The following is an 18,185-nucleotide window of genomic DNA, read 5'->3' on the forward strand; positions in this document are numbered from 1 at the left end:
AAAAATCAGAGTTCAGGTTCTTTATATATGAAGGCCACTTGCTGTGCTCAGGGATGCTCGGTGCTCAGCCCAGTGCAAGCCACTTGCAATGTTTGAACGGCTCGCACTGGGGCTAAAAACAGCATGATCGGATGCAGTGTGCACCCCAAAAAATGTTGGAAAAAACTTTCCCACTTGCCTCCGTTAGTGATCTGTTCTTGGCTGGCTTCATGTGGGCATAGTCCAAAACTGCCCTATTAGTGACTTACATTGAGGTTCAGGTCAAGTCTAGATCCCAAACCAAACTTTATCTAAGTCCGGATGAAGCCGGCGAACCAAACTCAACGGGTCCGCTCATCTCCAGTCAACACCAACTGAAACTGAGCGGCACTGGATATATCCCATTTATACTCAAATCTACACATGGATTACCTCCATCGTTACTCAACGGAGCTTATATAGTTTTCCATACGGACTGTGCTGCATGTTGTGAATTATAATATGTAATTGTTTTCACAACTATTTAACTGATTGACAAAAATCACAGACAAAAATATGGTATCATGACACTGAAACGTCCTAGAGACAGACCATGAGACTAATTGGGGGCTCTTGGAGATTGGACAGTCAGCCCTTGCTGTCATATCCATATTGCTATTGAGTATTGGATTTCTGGTCAGTTACGCTCTTTTTGGAGAATCTGTATTGCTAGGGTGTAATAGGGGAAACAAGTGTCAGGCCAACTGGTGGACACAGACAGAAGAGGACCCCTGTGCAAGGACACTATGAGGGCCCTTTGTAGTTCTATAGCTCCTCATAATGCACAATTCCACCTGCTTTGGAGATGGATGTGGCCCTTTAAACTCTTAGGCCCATGTGTGGTTGCACAGATTGCATCAATGATATGTCCACCCCCGTCAAGCCCTATTGCCCTGGGTGGCAAAACTGTGTCATAACGATGGGTTGATTTTAATCTTTGCCATGGGATTTTGTATCTTATATGCATTTAGAGACATTCTTCATCTATATTTAGGATATTTTGACTTGAAAGTTGTATGTTCAGTATATGAATTAGAATATGGACTCTAATTTATAGCCTTTTGATACATGGCACTATTATGGTCAAAATACTACTAAAAGACCATCTAATCAACCCATTAAGACCATCTAACCAACAGATTGTTCCTTCCAGGGTTTTGATAAGGCCATCTAACCACCAAATTGTCCCATCCGGGGTTTAGTGAAGACCACCTAACCAACAGATTGTCCCTTCCAGGGCTTAAGGCCCCGTCACACACAGAGATAAATCTTTGGCAGATCTGTGGTTGCAGTGAAATCATGGACATATTGTTCCATTTGTACACAGCCACAAACCTGGCACTGATTGTCCACAATTTCACTGCAACCACAGATCTGCCGCAGATTTATCTCTGTGATAGGGCCATTAGATAAGAGCATCTAACCAACAGATTGTCCCATCCAGGGTTTAGTAAAGACCAGTTAACCAACAGATTGTTCCTTCCAGGGTTTTGATAAAACCATCTAACCAACAGTTTGTACCATCTAGGGTTTAGATAAGACCATCTAACCAACAGATAGTCCCATCCAGGGTTTAGATAAGACCATATAACCAACAGATTCTCCCATCCAAGGTGTAGATAAGACCATCTAAACAACAGATTGTCCCATCAAGGGTTTGGCAAGAAAAAAAATTGTGCAATGAACAGAAAAAAAATAAAAAGAATCAATTCTAAAAAAGAATAATTCTTCCAGGCATCTACTGGACGACTTATAAAGGACTATATTGCCATCACAATTACGGGAGAGTTGGCACACCGGTGAGGGATTTTCTATGACTAGTCCCCAGCTGTCAACAAGTAACACAGGAGGCTTATATACTATTATTGCACAAAAGCCCCCGTTGTTGGTGTAATCTCCTGCTTCCACCAATATAATACTTCCTTGCTTCCTTTCCAAATGTTTATACTGCAGCTAAAAATTTGAGATTTGCTGTTCTTTCGTCTTATGTTACCTGATGTGGAAGTTCTGCACGTTGACATTCCTGTAAGGAGCAGTCTTCCTTTGACACCAGAGCAGCAATCCTTCTTTAGCGGATGTTTCTGGTCAAGCAATGATAAAATAATGTAATAAGGTAAGAGCAAAGGCAGATCAACCAAAGAACTATTAATATCGTTTTCCGGTGAAAATCCTTAGGATGGGTTACAACTTACTAATCGATGGGGGACCTACACTGATCCGCAGATTGGGGCACCTTAATCCCCATTAGAATAGAGGGGCAATGCGTATAGTTGGCTGATGCTCATGTATTCCCTCTGGGGCTGTGTTCATCTTTGTCCAGCAGCCCCATACAAAATCATTGGAGCGGTGGTTGAGCATTGGACCTGCCACTCCATTTTTTTACGGGGAAAATAGTGCCCCAACGGGGGTAAAAATTGCTCATTCTGCCGATTATTGTAAGTCCCGGCTATTGGAAAACCCACCAATCAACAAGTTATCACTTAGGATAAACGTCTTTATGGCTAGGAAAAACTTAAGGGGGTTGTCCACTACATTGACATGGCCTATTCCTAGGATAGGTCATCAATGTCTAATCAGCTGGGGTCTGACACCCCGCACCCCCGCCGATCAGCTGTTCTCGGTCCTGGCGGTGGCAGCAGACAGCTGGAAATACTCAGTTCCGGCGCTGCTCCGTCTTCTGATAGCGGCCTAGACCAGGTATTGCATATTCGCCTCCCATTTTAATCAATAGGAGGCGGATCAATGTCAAAGTAGTGGACAACCCCTTTAAGCTGTCTTGGACAACTAACAGAAATTCCCATATACGTGCAATGTTTTTCAGCCAGCTTGACGTTCATGTCCAACATAGACATATATAGCAGTGATCAACAATAGAAGTGAACGTTACAAGGTTTTATCCTTCAGCTTCACAGTAGAATATAATACATTTAAAAAATTAAAATACAAAAATACTACAATCAACAAATCAATATATTATATTTACCTTCAACAGAAATGTCCTGAATTGCAAAACGCAGGATAATAGTCCAAATCATACCCAAAGTCATCTTCAAATTTCCATCAACAATTTCTGCAGAAAGAAGTAACACAATGCATTAGCATATAAAGCTAAATGTTTTTTTCCTGTATAATATATGTATTTCATTAAATAGTCACTTTATTTTCAGACAATCTCATTTAAAAGATAATGTGATAAAGTGACAATCTGTAAATCACTTTATTTAAAAATTACTTTTTTAACAAAAAAAATACTCCAAAAAGCCGGTCACTAGCTATCTCCATTCCTTTCTAACTTGCTGTTCATTGTCAGTTGTCAAGTGTAATCCATCAGCAGAGATGCTGAGAAAGATTACAGGAATTGGGGTGGGTCTTAGTCCCTGTATAGGGAGTGAGGCAGGTCTTCATCACTCTACACAAAGTGGGGTGGGTTTTTGTCTCTGTACAGGAAGTGGGGCAGGTCCTTGTCCCTCTAAAGGAAGTGGAAAAGGGTCTTTCTCTCTCTGCAAGAAGTGGGGCAGGTCTTTGTCCCTGTATATGAAGTGAGGTGGGTTTTTGTCTCTGTACAGAAAGTGGGGTTGGTTTTTGCCTCTGTACAGGAAGTGGGCTTAGTTTTTGCCTCTGTACAGGAAGTGGGGTGAGTCTTTGTCCCTCTACAGGAATTGGGATGGGTCTTTGTCCCTCTACAGAAAGTTGAGTGGGTCTTTGTTTCTCTACAGGAAGTGTAAAGGGGTCTTTCTCTCTCTGTAGGAAGTGGGGCAGGTCTTTGTCCCTGTACATGAAGTGAGGTGGGTTTTTGTCTCTGTACAGGAAGTGGGGTTGGTTTTTGCCTCTGTACAGGAAGTGGGGTGAGTCTTTGTCCCTCTACAGGAAGTGGGGTGGGTCTTTGTCCCTCTACAGAAAGTTGAGTGGGTCTTTGTTTCTCTACAGGAAGTGTAAAGGGGTCTTTCTCTCTCTGTAGGAAGTGGGGCAGGTCTTTGTCCCTGTACAGGAAGTGAGGTGGGTATTTGTCCCTCTACAGGAAGTAGGATGGGTCTTTGTTTCTCTACAGGAAGTGGAAAGGGGTCTTTCTCTCTCTGTAGGAAGTGGGGCAGGTCTTTGTCCCTGTACAGGAAGTGGGGTGGGTCTTTGTCCCTGTACAGGAAGTGGGATGGGTCTGTGTTTCTTTACAGGAAGTGGGGTGGGTCTTTGTTTCTCTATAAGAAATGGAGTGGGTCTTTGTCTCTCTTTGCTGAATGTGGGGTGGGTCTTTGTTTTGCTATAAGACATGGTTCAGGTCTCTGTGTCTCTACAGAAAGTTGGGCAGGTCTTTGTCTCTCTACAAGAAGTGGGGCGGGTCTTTATCTCTCTATAGGAAGTGAGGCGGGTCTTTGTCTCTCTATAGGAAGTGGGGCAGGTCTTTGTCTCTCTATAGGAAATGGGGCAAATCTTTATCTCTCTATAGGAAATGGGGCAGGTCTTTGTCCCACTACAGGAAGTAGATCGAGTCTTTGTCTCTTTACAGGAAGTGAAGCGGTTCTTTGTTACTCTACAGGAAATGGGCCAGATCTTTGTTTCTGTACAGGAAGTGGAGCAGGAGTTTTTTTTCTCTGCTCTAAAAACTGTGGCCACAAACCGTAGTGGAAATTCTGTTCTTTATTTTATCAGTGTTTGTAGACCAAAAAATGGAGCAACTCCGAAAAAGACGTGTTAATCTTTCCATTGTACATTTTCGCTCTGTAGGTTCCACTCCTGATTTTGGCTTACAAATACTGATGAAACACTACTCAAATACTGATGTGTTACTAAGGCCTTACCTATCGCCCTGTCACTTTCAAAATACCATACACAGGCTTATCCAAATGATAGTGGACTAATTAGAATGTTATTTTTGCCATTTATGGTGGAAAAAAACATGGACAAACCATTCTCATCACCAGCGCTTACTGTCATTCCAACAGCTATGTTGTAATTTTATTACATTCACTGCTCTGGTTTTATCCCAGGCATTGGGGAATAATGTATTAAATAAATAAGAATACGTTGGTCCATAATGTGTACATCAATTATTATCCTTCACCAAAGTCGCCATACCATGAAATATTTTTTACAAACTGACTCTGTCGGGGAATAATGCCCCATACATGGCTAGATCTAGAGCGATGTATGTGTCAAACAATGCTCACGCGATCATCTTCATCACCGCAGGTGAGGTCACTTATTTCAATGAGGTCACCTGAGGTCAGGTATCAAAATTGGGGGGGACCGCACGCTGTTTTTTTAACATTATTTAAATAACTTTAATAAAAGCCGTATGCAGTTCCTCTTATTTTCCTACACAGCCAAAATAGCCGCACAGCTGGGGGCTGCAGCCTGTAGCCGTATGCTTTATCTGTGCTGAGTATGATAATATGGGGGGACCTTACGCCAATTTATTTATTTTTACATCATGATAGAGATTGATTGCAAGCAGTCAAACATGCTGAACATGCTGTCACACAGGCTTGGGTGCAACCAATCACAGACGCCAGGACTGCCGATGGGCGGAGGAAGCAGTGCATATGGATGAGCGATAGTGAATGGCCCGGAAAGTGAATGAGCGGCCCGGAAGCAGTTACAGCCGCACCGGAGCCTCGGTAAGTATAATGCGCTTGCTCCAATCCCCCTATCCCTTCTACCACCATTTTTAAGTGCCAGATTCTGGTCCCCATAGACGTATATGGGGACTTGCGTCAGGCCAGATATCCATAATCAATTCTGGTCCGGAACTGTTTTTTTTTTTTTATAAAAACCCAATTAGACCCGCCAAACCCGAGTATCTGTGAGTTTACCCATCACTATATATTAGGTGTGCTAAACTTTAAGGGTGCTTTACACTCTGCGACATCGCTAACGATATATCGTCGAGGTCACGGTGTTTGTGACGCACATCCGGCGTCGTTAGCGACATCGCACCGTGTGACAGCTAGGAGCGATGATCAACGATTGCAAAAACGCCAAAAATCGTTGATCGTTGACACATCGCTCCTTTCCATAATAATATCGGTGATGGTGCATGCCGCTGGTGGTTCATCGTTCCTGCGGCACCACACATCGCTGTGTGTGACACCGCAGGAGAGGCGAACATCTCCTTACCTGCGTCCACCGGCTATGAGGAAGGAAGGAGGTGGGCGGCATGTTCCCCTCCTCTTCTATTGGATGGTCGTTTTGTGACGTCGCTGTGACGCCGAACGCACCTCCCCTTGAGGGAGGGATTGTTCGGCATCAACAGCGACGTCGCTGAACAGGTAAGTGCATGTGACACTGCCGTAGCGATAATGTTCGCTACGGCAGCGATCACCACATATCGCACCAATGACGGGGGTGGATGCTATCGCTCGCGACATCGCCAGCAATTGCTAGCGATGTTGCAGCGTGTAAAGCATTCTTTAGAAGTCAATATTTCCGCAATGGAATGGAGAAATAAAGAAAAGAAAACTGTTTTATTCAGCTCTTCAACTCCATTTTCCAGAAATAGCCAATTTAGCTTGTAAAATTAGGAGAAAGGCCTCACTGTACAAACAAAACACCATTTAAAGGGGATCAGGTATCAGAAACGTAGTGCTCAATCACAGGACATTGTGCTGTAGCCAGGGGCAGACGTACCATTGGTACAACCTATGGGATTTATATATAATGCACCTGATTATGGCAAGTGACTCGCGTATAAATTATGACCAAGAGACAGAAAAACAAAGAAATCTGGAAACATTTGCAACTCTGTGTTGCAGTCATGACAGGTTAAAAATCACACTATAGGAAATCATTAAATCTCAATGTGGCACGTATTTGTAGGTCTAGTCTTATCAGGCCCTATTTCATCCTGGTTGACATTCCCCGGGTGCTATTTCAGATTAGCTAACACTGGTGTTGATGACCCTAGAAGTGGCCTGATAAGAGCTATATCTAAAGCATCACTTCATGTCTCCAATTATGTGATATCCCCTAGGGTTGCGCTCACAGTATAATCCAGGGGGATAGTCATTTTATTTAGGTAAAACAATTTAGCTCTGAGGATTAAGTATGAGTATTAGTGCCCACAGTGGAGAACAAGTTCCTCGCCAAATGGCAGGTACCCTACAAAATGATGCAAAGGTTTGGTGAGGGCAAATATAAAGTTTACTAAGAAGCTGAAAATAAGCCTCACCAGATGCATCATATCTGTTCTGTGAAGCCTTGGCAAGACGGGTGTAATGGTTGGGTGGTTAAAGGTGCAATCTCCCCTGGCTTTGGGCCAAGAGGAGTATGTAAGTTGGCATCAGGACAGGTCAGGTCAGGTCCTGTCCCCGAGGTGGAAAGCCTTGATGATGTTGGACTCATGATAAGCAGACTCCGGCACGTTTAGTGCTGAGATATTTTTTAATAGGCCCGGAGGTTGGGTTCAGATTTTAGGAATAGACACTACAGCTTGGTGGGACTGGCCATTCCCATACCCCCAGTTCTGGGATTTTGAATGAGTGGTAGTTCTCCTGCCTCATTTTCTGTTTGGGTGTAGAGGTGAAAACACCTTGAACTTAAATCTGAATGAAACTGAGAAGACTTGTGATCCTGTGCAGACCTGGGGGGAGACCTCTTGTAAACAACAGGTGAGCCCATACTGCCGGATAGACTATTTTGTTTTTTATACCTTTGTGCCCTAGAAAAGGCTGTTTTCTGTTCGTTTGTTGGTGATTGTAGCTGGAAGTGTCCCAAAAATAATTGTGTATGCCTACACTATATATGATAGATAGATAGATTTCAAAGATGTATCTTATCTCTCTGTTTTTATCCCAGTAAGTACCCACATATCCTTAGCATTGATTCCCATCCATCCGTTTCCCATTGCCCATTGATTAATTGAGTGCCATTGATTGCCATCCCATCCCATTCCCATTGCCATTGATTCCCATCCCATTTCAATTGCCATTGATTCATTGAGTGACATTGATTCCCATCTCATCCCATTCCCATTGCCATTGAATCCGAATCAATCCCATTCCCATTGCCATTGATTCATTGATTGTCATTGATTCCCATCCCATTGCCATTGATTCATTGATTGTCATTGATTCCCATCCCATTGCCATTGATTCATTGATTGTCATTGATTCTCATCCCGTCCCATTCCCATTGCCATTGATTCCCATCTATCCAATTCCCATTGCCATTGATTCATTGATTGTCATTGATTCCCATCCCGTCCCATTCCCATTGCCATTGATTCCCATCCGGGTCCCATTCCTATTGCCATTGATTCATTGATTGACATTGATTCCCATCCCGTCCCATTCCCAATTTCATTGATTGCGATCGATTCCCATCCCATTCCCATCCCCATTGCCATTGATTCATTGATTGCCATTGATTCCAGTCCCATTTCCATTGATTGCCATAAATTCCCATCCCGTCCCATTCCCATTGCCATTGATTGCCATTGATTCCCATCCCTTTTACATTCCCACAATATATTCTGTTATGCCCCAAACATCTTCCCATTGAATACATTCCTATTCCTCTGTCCTCATTTACATGTGGTTAAATCTTCCTGTTTTGCACCGTGCACTTTCGTGTCTATACCTACCTCGAGCGCTGCCATAGTGAGTAATCCCTTACAACCAATGGACTGTGCGCCGTCCTCGTATATGCTGCCACTTTTTTCTCATGCCAATACGGGAATAATAAAAAGATCGCTAGTCGGCACTGCCCCATAGTATAACATTGGTCCTAGGGCTACCTAACAAAACATCTGATAGCACTCGTCTGAATTATATGCTCGTGTGAGCGAGCCCTTAGTTTCATATCATCGTTGCGCCATTCCCAGAAACAATATCTATTCCGTTCTAAAGTTACCAGAACCGCTGCAGACTGTGATTGGCTGCAGTAGTCAGGTGACTAGATGGCGTGTGTGTCATTCAATGCTTTTCTGATTTCATCTAATCACTTTATTTTGTCAATCACTGGCTGCAGTGGTCCTGGTAACTTCTGAACAAAGCAGACATTGTAGCTGGCATTCACAGAGGTATGGAAAAGGGAGTCGGCATACGATTATTCTTTTGAAACCAATTATAACTACAAAAAGAAAGTTGTTCAGGTATTGAACAATCCCCTTGAAGGTAATCTGTCAGCAAATGTGTGCATGATGTAGGGGCAGAGAGTCTGATTCCAGTGACGTATCACTTACTTCTTGGTGCAGTTTTGATAGAATCCTTGTTTTCTCTGCTATAGATGTAGGGGTCAGAATTCTGAGCTGTGTATAACCCCGCCCACACCACTGTTTGGTAGTTTGCTGTGTGCACTGTTTTCAAGCTGCCAATCAGTAGTGTGGGCGTGGTTATACAGATTAGCTGGACTGGCATGTACCCAACTCCTAATCCAGCAGTGATTATCTCCTGGTGATAAAACACTGATTGTATTGAAACTAAAACAAGCTGCTGAGCAAGCGACACATCGCTGGAATCAGTCTCTCTGCCCATACATCATGCTACCCTCACATTAAATAGCAAAAATCTGCTAACAGATTGTCTTTAATTACTTTCTTACTATACCAGTCCCTAATTTAATAATAACCTCTGCTCCAGTTTATAGGCACAAATTAAATACATCTTCTTTTTATTGTTAGTGGAATGAATTGTTATGTATCTGTCAGGCATCTGTTGATCAGTATACAGTATAATCAATCATATATGTGTACAATCAGTATAGAGCAGTCCATATTTTATCACTTGGCTCCTTCATTCTTGACTTATTAGGCTACTTTCACACATCCGGTTTGAGCACTGCGGCTCAATCCGGCTGTGAAGCCTATGCAACGGATGCGGTGAAAACACCGCATCCTTTGCATAAGTTTTTAACATGCGGCCGGTCCGGTTTTTGCCGCTTGCGGCATGCTACTGAGCATGTGCAGTGGCAAAAACCGCATGCGGCGGCCGGATGCGTTTTTTTTCCGCATCGCGCCGCATCCGGCATCCATAGGGATGCATTGGGAAAAGCGCCGCATCGGCCGGATGCGGCGCGATGCGGTTTTTTTTTGCCGGAGCACAAAACGTGCCAGGGAACGTTCCATCCGGCCGCCGCATCGGCTAAATCTGCCGCATGCGGCAAAAACCGGACCGAACGCAAGCCCATGCGGCACAATACGGCACTAATTAAAGTCTATGCAGGAAAAACGCAACCGACAGCAGAAAAAACCGTTTGCGGTTTTCCTGCAAAGTGCCGGATTGTGCCGCATTGCAAAAGCCGGATGTGTGAAAGCAGCCTTAGAAGATAAGGACAAATTAAGCTTCATCTCACCCTCTGCACCGATAGAAACCAATTTCACTCCTTTGCTGGCAATAAAGTCAAGAGCCTTGTTCACATTGGCGATCTTATGGAAGCGCATTTTTCCTTTATCGGGTTTAGGCAGTCTTTCCCCTGTAACAGAGCAATAAAAAGTGTTATAAGATGAGAAGTTTGGAAAAAGACAAATTTTTGATAAACTTCAAACTGTTTTATTGCTTTAAATAGGACAGTTGTTCTACTTTTTAGTACTAGGCTCTATATGCTTAATTTCAATTTTTGCCTATAGACTAAAATGTTATGTGTAATTTCTTTTATAAATTATATTTTAATTAATCCAGACTCTTTTCTGCCACTTCACATCTCTCCAGCACTTTGTTTCCATCCATTTCTGGGGGCTTCTTGTTTTATATTTGGGGTCATTGTCCTGCTGGAAGACCCATGACCTAGAACGCAAACCCAGTTTCTTACATTGGGCACTACATTGCCATCCAAAATCCTTTGGTAATCTTCAGATTTCATGATATCTTGCACACATTCAAGGCACCCAGTGCCACAGGCAGCAAAACAACCCCCAAAACATCTCTAAGCCTCCACCATATTTGACTGTAGGTATTGTGTTCCTTTCTTTGTAGGCCTCAGTCCCTTTTCAGTAAATAGTAGAACGATGTGCTTTACCCAAAAAAACCCTTTCTTGGTCTCATCCGTCCATAAGACGCTTTCCAAGAAGGATTTTGGCTTACCCACGTACATTTCTCTGGAGGTGGACTTGTAACCTAGGCTTGTTGATATATTTAATTAATTTTGGTTCTCAAGTCCTTAGACAGTTCTCTTCTCCTCTTTCTGTTCTCCGTGCTTAGTGTGGCACACACAGATACACAATGCAAGGATTGAGTCAACTTCTCCCCTTTTTATCTGGTTTCAGGTGTGATTTTCATATTGCCCACCTGTTACTTGCCACAGGTGAGTTTGAACGACCATCACATGCTTGAAAAAAAGTTTTGGAAAGGTGGCAACAATTTTGCCCGGTCGATTTTAGGGATTTTGTGTGAAATTATGTCCCATTTTGGAAAACATTTGACCAATTATTATCCCTTGTGAAAGGGCCTTTATTGTTAGGAATTTACTATAGGATGGAAACGATTGGCCTAAAAATGAGGTTTATGTTGTGGTAATTAGAAACTGGTCTTTAATTGCTGCTTATATGTTTCATTTATGTCAGTTAGATATATCATAGAAGTCTAAATGGTATCGAGAGGGTCGGAGGGGAAACCTCCAAGTTTTGTTACACTGCCAGAGCGATCTAGGCCAGGATATCCCTTGGGAGAGGTGGTTAACTAATAAATTGTCTGCATCTTGCAGATTGCAGGAATTAAACTATAAGATACTCATCAGATAGTACAGGACACTTGACAAGCTGCATAGGATTTACCAGGAGGTCTCGGACACTTGTTGGTGGTAGTTGAGTGCTCCCAGGTTGATGTTACACATTTGGTGGACTTGCATAGAGATCAGATCCCTATGGGATGAAATTTTTATGCTCTACAATTATCATGCCATTGGCGCTCCCAACCCGGGAGCACCGACGTCATCCTCCACTCACTGCTCTGGTCCCTGTGCCTACTTCCCAGTTCCGCAGCCCTCAAGTCTCCCCGCACTCCCGCTGCTGCCTGCTTTGAAGCGCCTCCTCCTTCATGCTTTATGGTCTCACGTGTGGGTCCCGAGGTACACGCATGCACAATAGGGTGTGGCCTCGCTCTCCCCCCTATTCTTAAAAGGCCAGCACCCCCCGACCTGGATTTCCTCCTATGACCCTTTCCACTACTGGGTATTTAAGGCATCCTCCCCCATTGGGAGGTGCCGTTCAACGTGTCCCCATAGCTAGTCTGCCTGTGCTAGTTGTCAGCTCCCCCTGCTGCTATCTGCATATTGTACTATTTGTGATTTTGTCTCCATTCCGCTTAGTGGTGTCCGAGTACGCACTTGTGACCCTCCTGCGCTATCCAGATCCTGCAAGTTTCCTCCGCCTGGCTGTGACCCACAGTACCATCCTGCCTCAGACCGCTTCAGGTTGGTCTCCTCCACTCCGGTTCCTGGTCTCCGCTCTCTGGTGCTAACTACCAAGGTATTGGGATCTCCCAGGCTGCTTCCTAGCGGTCATTTACCTGCGTGTGTACCTGCTTCCACCTCAGGTGGTAGTCGTGAAGACTTGGTAGCCCCCCAGGTCCGCTTTTCCGGATTAGTGCACGGTACCTTGGACCAGTGGACCAATTTCCATCCAGTTCGGATGTGACAATAATCACCTACATTGTGCCCAGATAGTATCTTCCCTGCAGATTGCTCTCCTATCTATGTCTCCAGGATCTATATCTAAGGTTAAAGGGACTCTGGTTCCTTTTTTTTTGTGTCAGTTCATCAGGTTATACCTAGATATTGGAGGTCTACATATATTCCAAGCCGTATTGATTGGGTGGAGGCGGTGAATTCACTGCAGAGTTTGGAAGAGTTGAGGGCATTTGATAATGGGTCGAATAGCCTGTTGTTTTTCTGCTTGGTACCCTTGGATGCACGTTAAGGAATCCCATCAATTCCAGACATGGTCGGTCCAGGGACTCTTCTCACCTTAGACCTCTCCTGGAATTCCAGGATACAAAGAGAGTGTGATGTGACATCCTTGTACCCTAAAAAGCCCACCCAATTAAGGGTTACAGTGGAATACTGGTAGCAACTTCTCTTAACTGGTCATGACGCCAGAGTAATAATTCAATTTGCTGACTTACCATAGACACAATACTAATAAATTATGGATGGTTCTGAGCTTAAATCAGTCAAGTGTCTCATGATCTTCCACTTACCGGAGATAACCTCAAGCAGCAACATCAGTTTTAGGCCATTTCTGAAATCTTCCTCTATGTTCTCAATTTGTGTCCCGGCTTTCCTGAGGTGAGAGTTACACCAGGCTGTGAAGGTCTGTGGGGACAAAATGAATGGTGGACGGGTTACTCATATTGTTAGTAAAGCGTAAAACGATATGACTTCTCAGTATGATAGGGGTGTCTCTAAGAACTATGTCAATGAATGACCATGAGTCTTGGGTGGTAAAACCTTCCTAATAAAGAAGACGGCCATCATATGGATGAATGTATTTTCATGGCTAAACTGGCTAAATCCCAATCCCAGAATTTGATGGAATTAGTCTCCTATCTTCACAAAGAACCTGTCACTTGCCATAAGTATGATTTTTTTTTTTTCACCTGGCATAAATTCTTTTTTTCTCTTGAATCCTGGGTTGCTTTTCTTTTTTTCCTACCCCTCTCCGTTCATGAGAAATGGTCCCATCTTCCCTTTATGCAAATCTAGTCTTGTTAGCCAAGGGGGAGTGGTTCCCAAGTCTCAGGAATGGACAAAATAAGAAACAGAAGCAGCGGAATTTACATCAGACTAAAGCGGGCTTTACACACTGTGATATCGGTCCCGATATCGCTAGCGAGCGTACCCGCCCCCATCTGTTGCGCGACACGGGAAAATCGCTGCCCGTGCCGCACAACATCGCCCAGACCCGTCACACATACTTACCTGCCCGGCGATGTCGCTGTGACCGGCGAACCGCCTCCTTTCTAAGGGGGCGGTGCGTGCGGCGTCACAGCGACGTCACTGAGCGGCCGCCCAATAGCAGCGGAGGGGCGGAGCTGAGTCGGGACGTAACATCCCGCCCACTTCCTTCCTTCCGCATAGAGGCCGGGAGGCAGGTAAGGAGAGCTTCCTCGTTCCTGCGGTGTCACACGGAGCGATGTGTGCTGCCACAGCAACGAGGAACAACCTCGTTACTGCTGCAGTAACGATTTTTGAGAATGGACCCCCATGTCACTGATGAGCGATTTTGCACGTTTTTGCAACGATGCAAAATCGCTCATCGGTGTCACACGCAACGGCATCGCTAATGCGGCCTGATGTGCGTCACCAATTCCGTGACCCCAACGAGTTCGCATTAGCGATGTCGTAGCGTGTAAAGCCCCCTTAAGTATTTATGGCGAGTGACAGATCCCCTTAAAGGGCTTAATAAATATAGAATGATGAACCTTCGTGCAGAGAGATTGTGATAGGTACAAAATTTGGGAATTTTCTGTTTAGCACAAAATATGGCATCGTTAAGGCCTCGTTACACGCAACGACGTATCTAACGATAAATCGCAGGGGTCACTGATTCCGTGACGCACATCCGGCATCGTTAGCGACATCGTTGCGTGTGACACCAACAATCGACTGTTAACGATGGAAAATACTCACCAAATCATCCATCGTTGACACGTCGTTCATTTTCAAAAAATCGTTGATTGTTGAGGTCGCAGGTTGTTCGTCGTTCCCGTGGCAGCACACATCGCTACGTGTGATACCCCGGGAACGACGAACTACAGCTTATCTGTGGCCGCCGGCAATGAGGAAGGAAGGAGGTGGGTGGGATGTTACGTCCGCTCATCTACGCCCCTCCGCTTCTATTGGGCGGCCGCTTACTGACGCCACTGTGACTCCGCACGAACCGCCCCCTTAGAAAGGAGGTGGTTCGCCGGCCACAGCGACGTCACTAGGCAGGTAAGTCCGTGTGACGGCTCCTAACGATATTGTGCACCACGGGCAGCGATTTGCCCGTGACGCACAAACAACGGGGGTGGGTACTTGCTAGCGATATCGCTGCGTGTGACAGGGCCTTCACTAATAAATAAATTTACCAGGATGATGAAGATGGAACCAGGGTGGACTTTTCAGCACGACAATGCTACTAAACACAAAACAAATTATTGCTTTCAGAGAAAGAGAATACATTTACTAGCCAAGTCAGTCAAATGAGCTGAATCCAGTAGAAAATGTACAGAAAGAACTAAAGCTCCGAGTTCATGGAAGGACCTTCAGGATTTGAAGAGTGCTTGTCTGGAAGAATGGGCCAAAATCCCACCTGAGCAATGCATGCCACTTGTTTCTACCTACAGGAGGCTTCTTGAAACTTCATCACCAACAAAGGCTTTTGTACGATGCATTAAATACATTTCAGTAAGGGAGTTCAATACTTTTTCCCTTTGGTAGTTCTCATTATTACACATAATTTATAGACATCTATTGTTTGATTTATTGTGTGGATTGGATGGGTTGTTACCGACATCTGGTGAGAAATTAATTTCAAGAGCATCTTAAGAAATATATTTACTTAGATTATTGGTGACTTGTTCAATATTTATTTCAACGTCTATATATCACGGTATAATGTTGAACAAAGAGCCAAGTTAAGGAATGTCACGTGATGCTCTGAATGCTCTGCCTGTGCCAACAAGGGCAAAGGTGCTGTGATGCCAGCCGCTACGTACGGGAAGTATGGGCGGAAGAGAAGTCAAGAAAGCCGGAGTCTGTTAACAGGTGGTAAGAACAACAGGAGAAAACAGAGGCATTGTCAGGTCAATGTTCGAGGACCAGAAATCCAGGAGAACACGTAGTAGGTTCAGGGAGAAAGCAGAGATGTGGTCAGGTAACGGTCCGAGGTCAAAGAGGCAGGAGGTCATGACAGGAACAGGGAGCGGGCAGAGAGGAGTCAAATAACAGTCTGGGGTCAGAGAGCAAAGATCAGAACACTAGCAGAGACACAAGCAAACAGCACAACTGCAGAACCAGAGAATAAAACTGGCGATTTTCTGGGTGAGCATGTAAAGAAGCCTGAGCAATTATCATGAAGGTGGAACACCTGAGAAATCAGCCCCAACATGGAATCTGGAGCTGTCAATCAAACTGCTACCTCAGTAACTCAGGAAATAGCAGTAGAGCATCTCCAAAGTCAAGATGCTCTGCATAGAGGAATCATGACAGCGGCGTCATAACGATTTCTGTGGCTGTGGAATCCGCACAGATATTGCATTTTTCAAATCCGCAGAATGTCAATATCCGTTATAGAAATGCACCTTTTTGGTGCGGATTTTATTCATTCATTTATACGCAACGTTTGAATCTACTTTGACAATGGCCAAGTATCTTCAGGATTTCTTGGCTTCTGAATATCAGATTATTGAATTGTGTTTGCCACTCCAGCTTTGCCTAAAACATATAATTAAGACTTGGTTGGACAGCACTTTCACAGCTTGACAGACTAGGACAACTCTCAGACCTATATTTACCACCGAGCTTTTATTTTTAGGAGGAAATGCTCTTTAAAGCCAATGCCTGTAACCGAGAAGACCTGTGACATTGATATATAAAGGATTTTCCAAATTATAAAATCTGTATTAGATAATATTATAAAAACAATATTAGCAGAACGCTACCATAGATGTAAAACTGGGTTACCATTTTCTAAAAATAAGTACTCCTAAGAGTTTTCGACCTGGTCCATTAATACGTCTATCTTACTAAGGCTTCTTCATAAATAATTAAATAAATAAATAAATTAAAATTATTTTTTAGGCGTCTGGCCAAACCCACAAATCTGTCAGCTTCTTAGAAAGCTATTTTTAGGGTAACGATATCTTGGAGAGTCCCAAAGAGGGTTTATGGGACGTGCACTGTACATCATCTTGGAATGAGGGAGCTTGGCTATCCCATACCAAATGGAAGGACAGGTGGGAGATCCTGTTACTGTCTGCAATGTGCTGGTAACATCGTCCTGCAGATTTTATGGCAGTCATGGTCTATTTAGGACACTGCACACTATACGATACCTCTACTTCAGACATAGAAAAATGCTTTATGTTCTAGACAATATATTGTTTTAAATCATCACAATGTCACTATGGTTTATCGAAAACCAAAATATGTTATTACAATTGACCAGTAGAGTATGTCCACCATGGTCTGAGCTTGGCGTGGATGCTGGCTCACATGATTTCCATACCATCCAGATTATCGCTCCATAGGATTGTTTCTGGACTGGGTGGGTGGGTGGGGGATTGTCGCCATTCACTGAGGATCATATCCATGGGATGGTCACCCAGGTCATTTACTCTGCAGAACCAGATTTACCATAAGTATAGAATCAACTGGGAACCCAAAAACTGAACCATTGCATTGATTTCCTCTAGGCTTGAGTGTGATGAAAAATTTTGGACCAACAAATTTTTGATGGCAGAAGTCTTTCTTAGGTAGCTGCAATCGGTTTTATACCAATCATATGTGGAGATATATATTCAATGGTTACAGTTAGATAATCAATGGGAAAGGATAATAAAGCTGGGTTCACACTAAGCGACAGCGACAACGACGTCGCTGTTACGTCACCATTTTCGGTGACGTAACAGCGACCTTGTAAGTCGCTGTTATGATCGCTGCTTAGCTGTCAAACACAGCGACGCAGCAGCGATCATAACGTCGCTGTGCTACATGTGCAGAGAGCAGGGAGCCGCGCTTAGCGCTGGCTCCTTGCTCTCCTAGGTACAGTACACATCGGGTAATTAACCCGATGTGTGCTGCAGCTACATGTCACAGTGCAGAGAGCAGGGAGCCGCGCGCACTGCTTAGCGCTGGCTCCTTGCTCTCCTTGCTACAGTATACATCGGGTTAATTACCCGATGTGTACTGCAGCCACATGTGCACAGAGCAGGAGCCGGCACTGGCAGCAAGAGCGGAGGCTGGTAACGAAGGTAAATATCGGGTAACCAGGGAAAGGTCTTCCCTTGGTTACCCGATGTTTACGCTGGTTACAGCTTTCCGCAGCTGCCAGACGCCGGCTCCTGCTCCCTGCTCGCTTCATTTAGTCGCTCTCTCGCTGTCACACACAGCGATGTGTGTGTCACAGCGGGAGAGTGACGACCAAAAAATGAAGCTGGACATTCAGCAACGACCGGCGACCTCACAGCAGGGGCCAGGTCGTTGCTGGATGTCACACACAGTGACAGCGACGGGACGTCGCTGCAACGTCACAGAAA

The 18,185-nt window shown here is 44.3% G+C and overlaps 1 protein-coding gene across 1 annotated transcript in view; it reads right to left on the reverse strand.

Moving 5' to 3' along the window:
- ACTN3 (actinin alpha 3) overlaps positions 1-18,185 on the reverse strand; it is a 94,491-nt gene that overhangs the window by 22,775 nt on the left and 53,531 nt on the right. Inside the window, exons 2-5 of the mRNA XM_075326327.1 lie at positions 13,143-13,257; positions 10,303-10,422; positions 3,002-3,088; positions 2,012-2,099 (exon numbers count right to left, since the gene is read on the reverse strand). Coding sequence (XP_075182442.1) covers positions 2,012-2,099; positions 3,002-3,088; positions 10,303-10,422; positions 13,143-13,257 — 410 coding nt within the window. The remainder of the gene's footprint in view (positions 1-2,011; positions 2,100-3,001; positions 3,089-10,302; positions 10,423-13,142; positions 13,258-18,185) is intronic.

This window comes from Anomaloglossus baeobatrachus, chromosome 10 (assembly GCF_048569485.1).
Source record: "Anomaloglossus baeobatrachus isolate aAnoBae1 chromosome 10, aAnoBae1.hap1, whole genome shotgun sequence".
In the NCBI taxonomy this organism is placed as follows: domain Eukaryota; kingdom Metazoa; phylum Chordata; class Amphibia; order Anura; family Aromobatidae; genus Anomaloglossus; species Anomaloglossus baeobatrachus.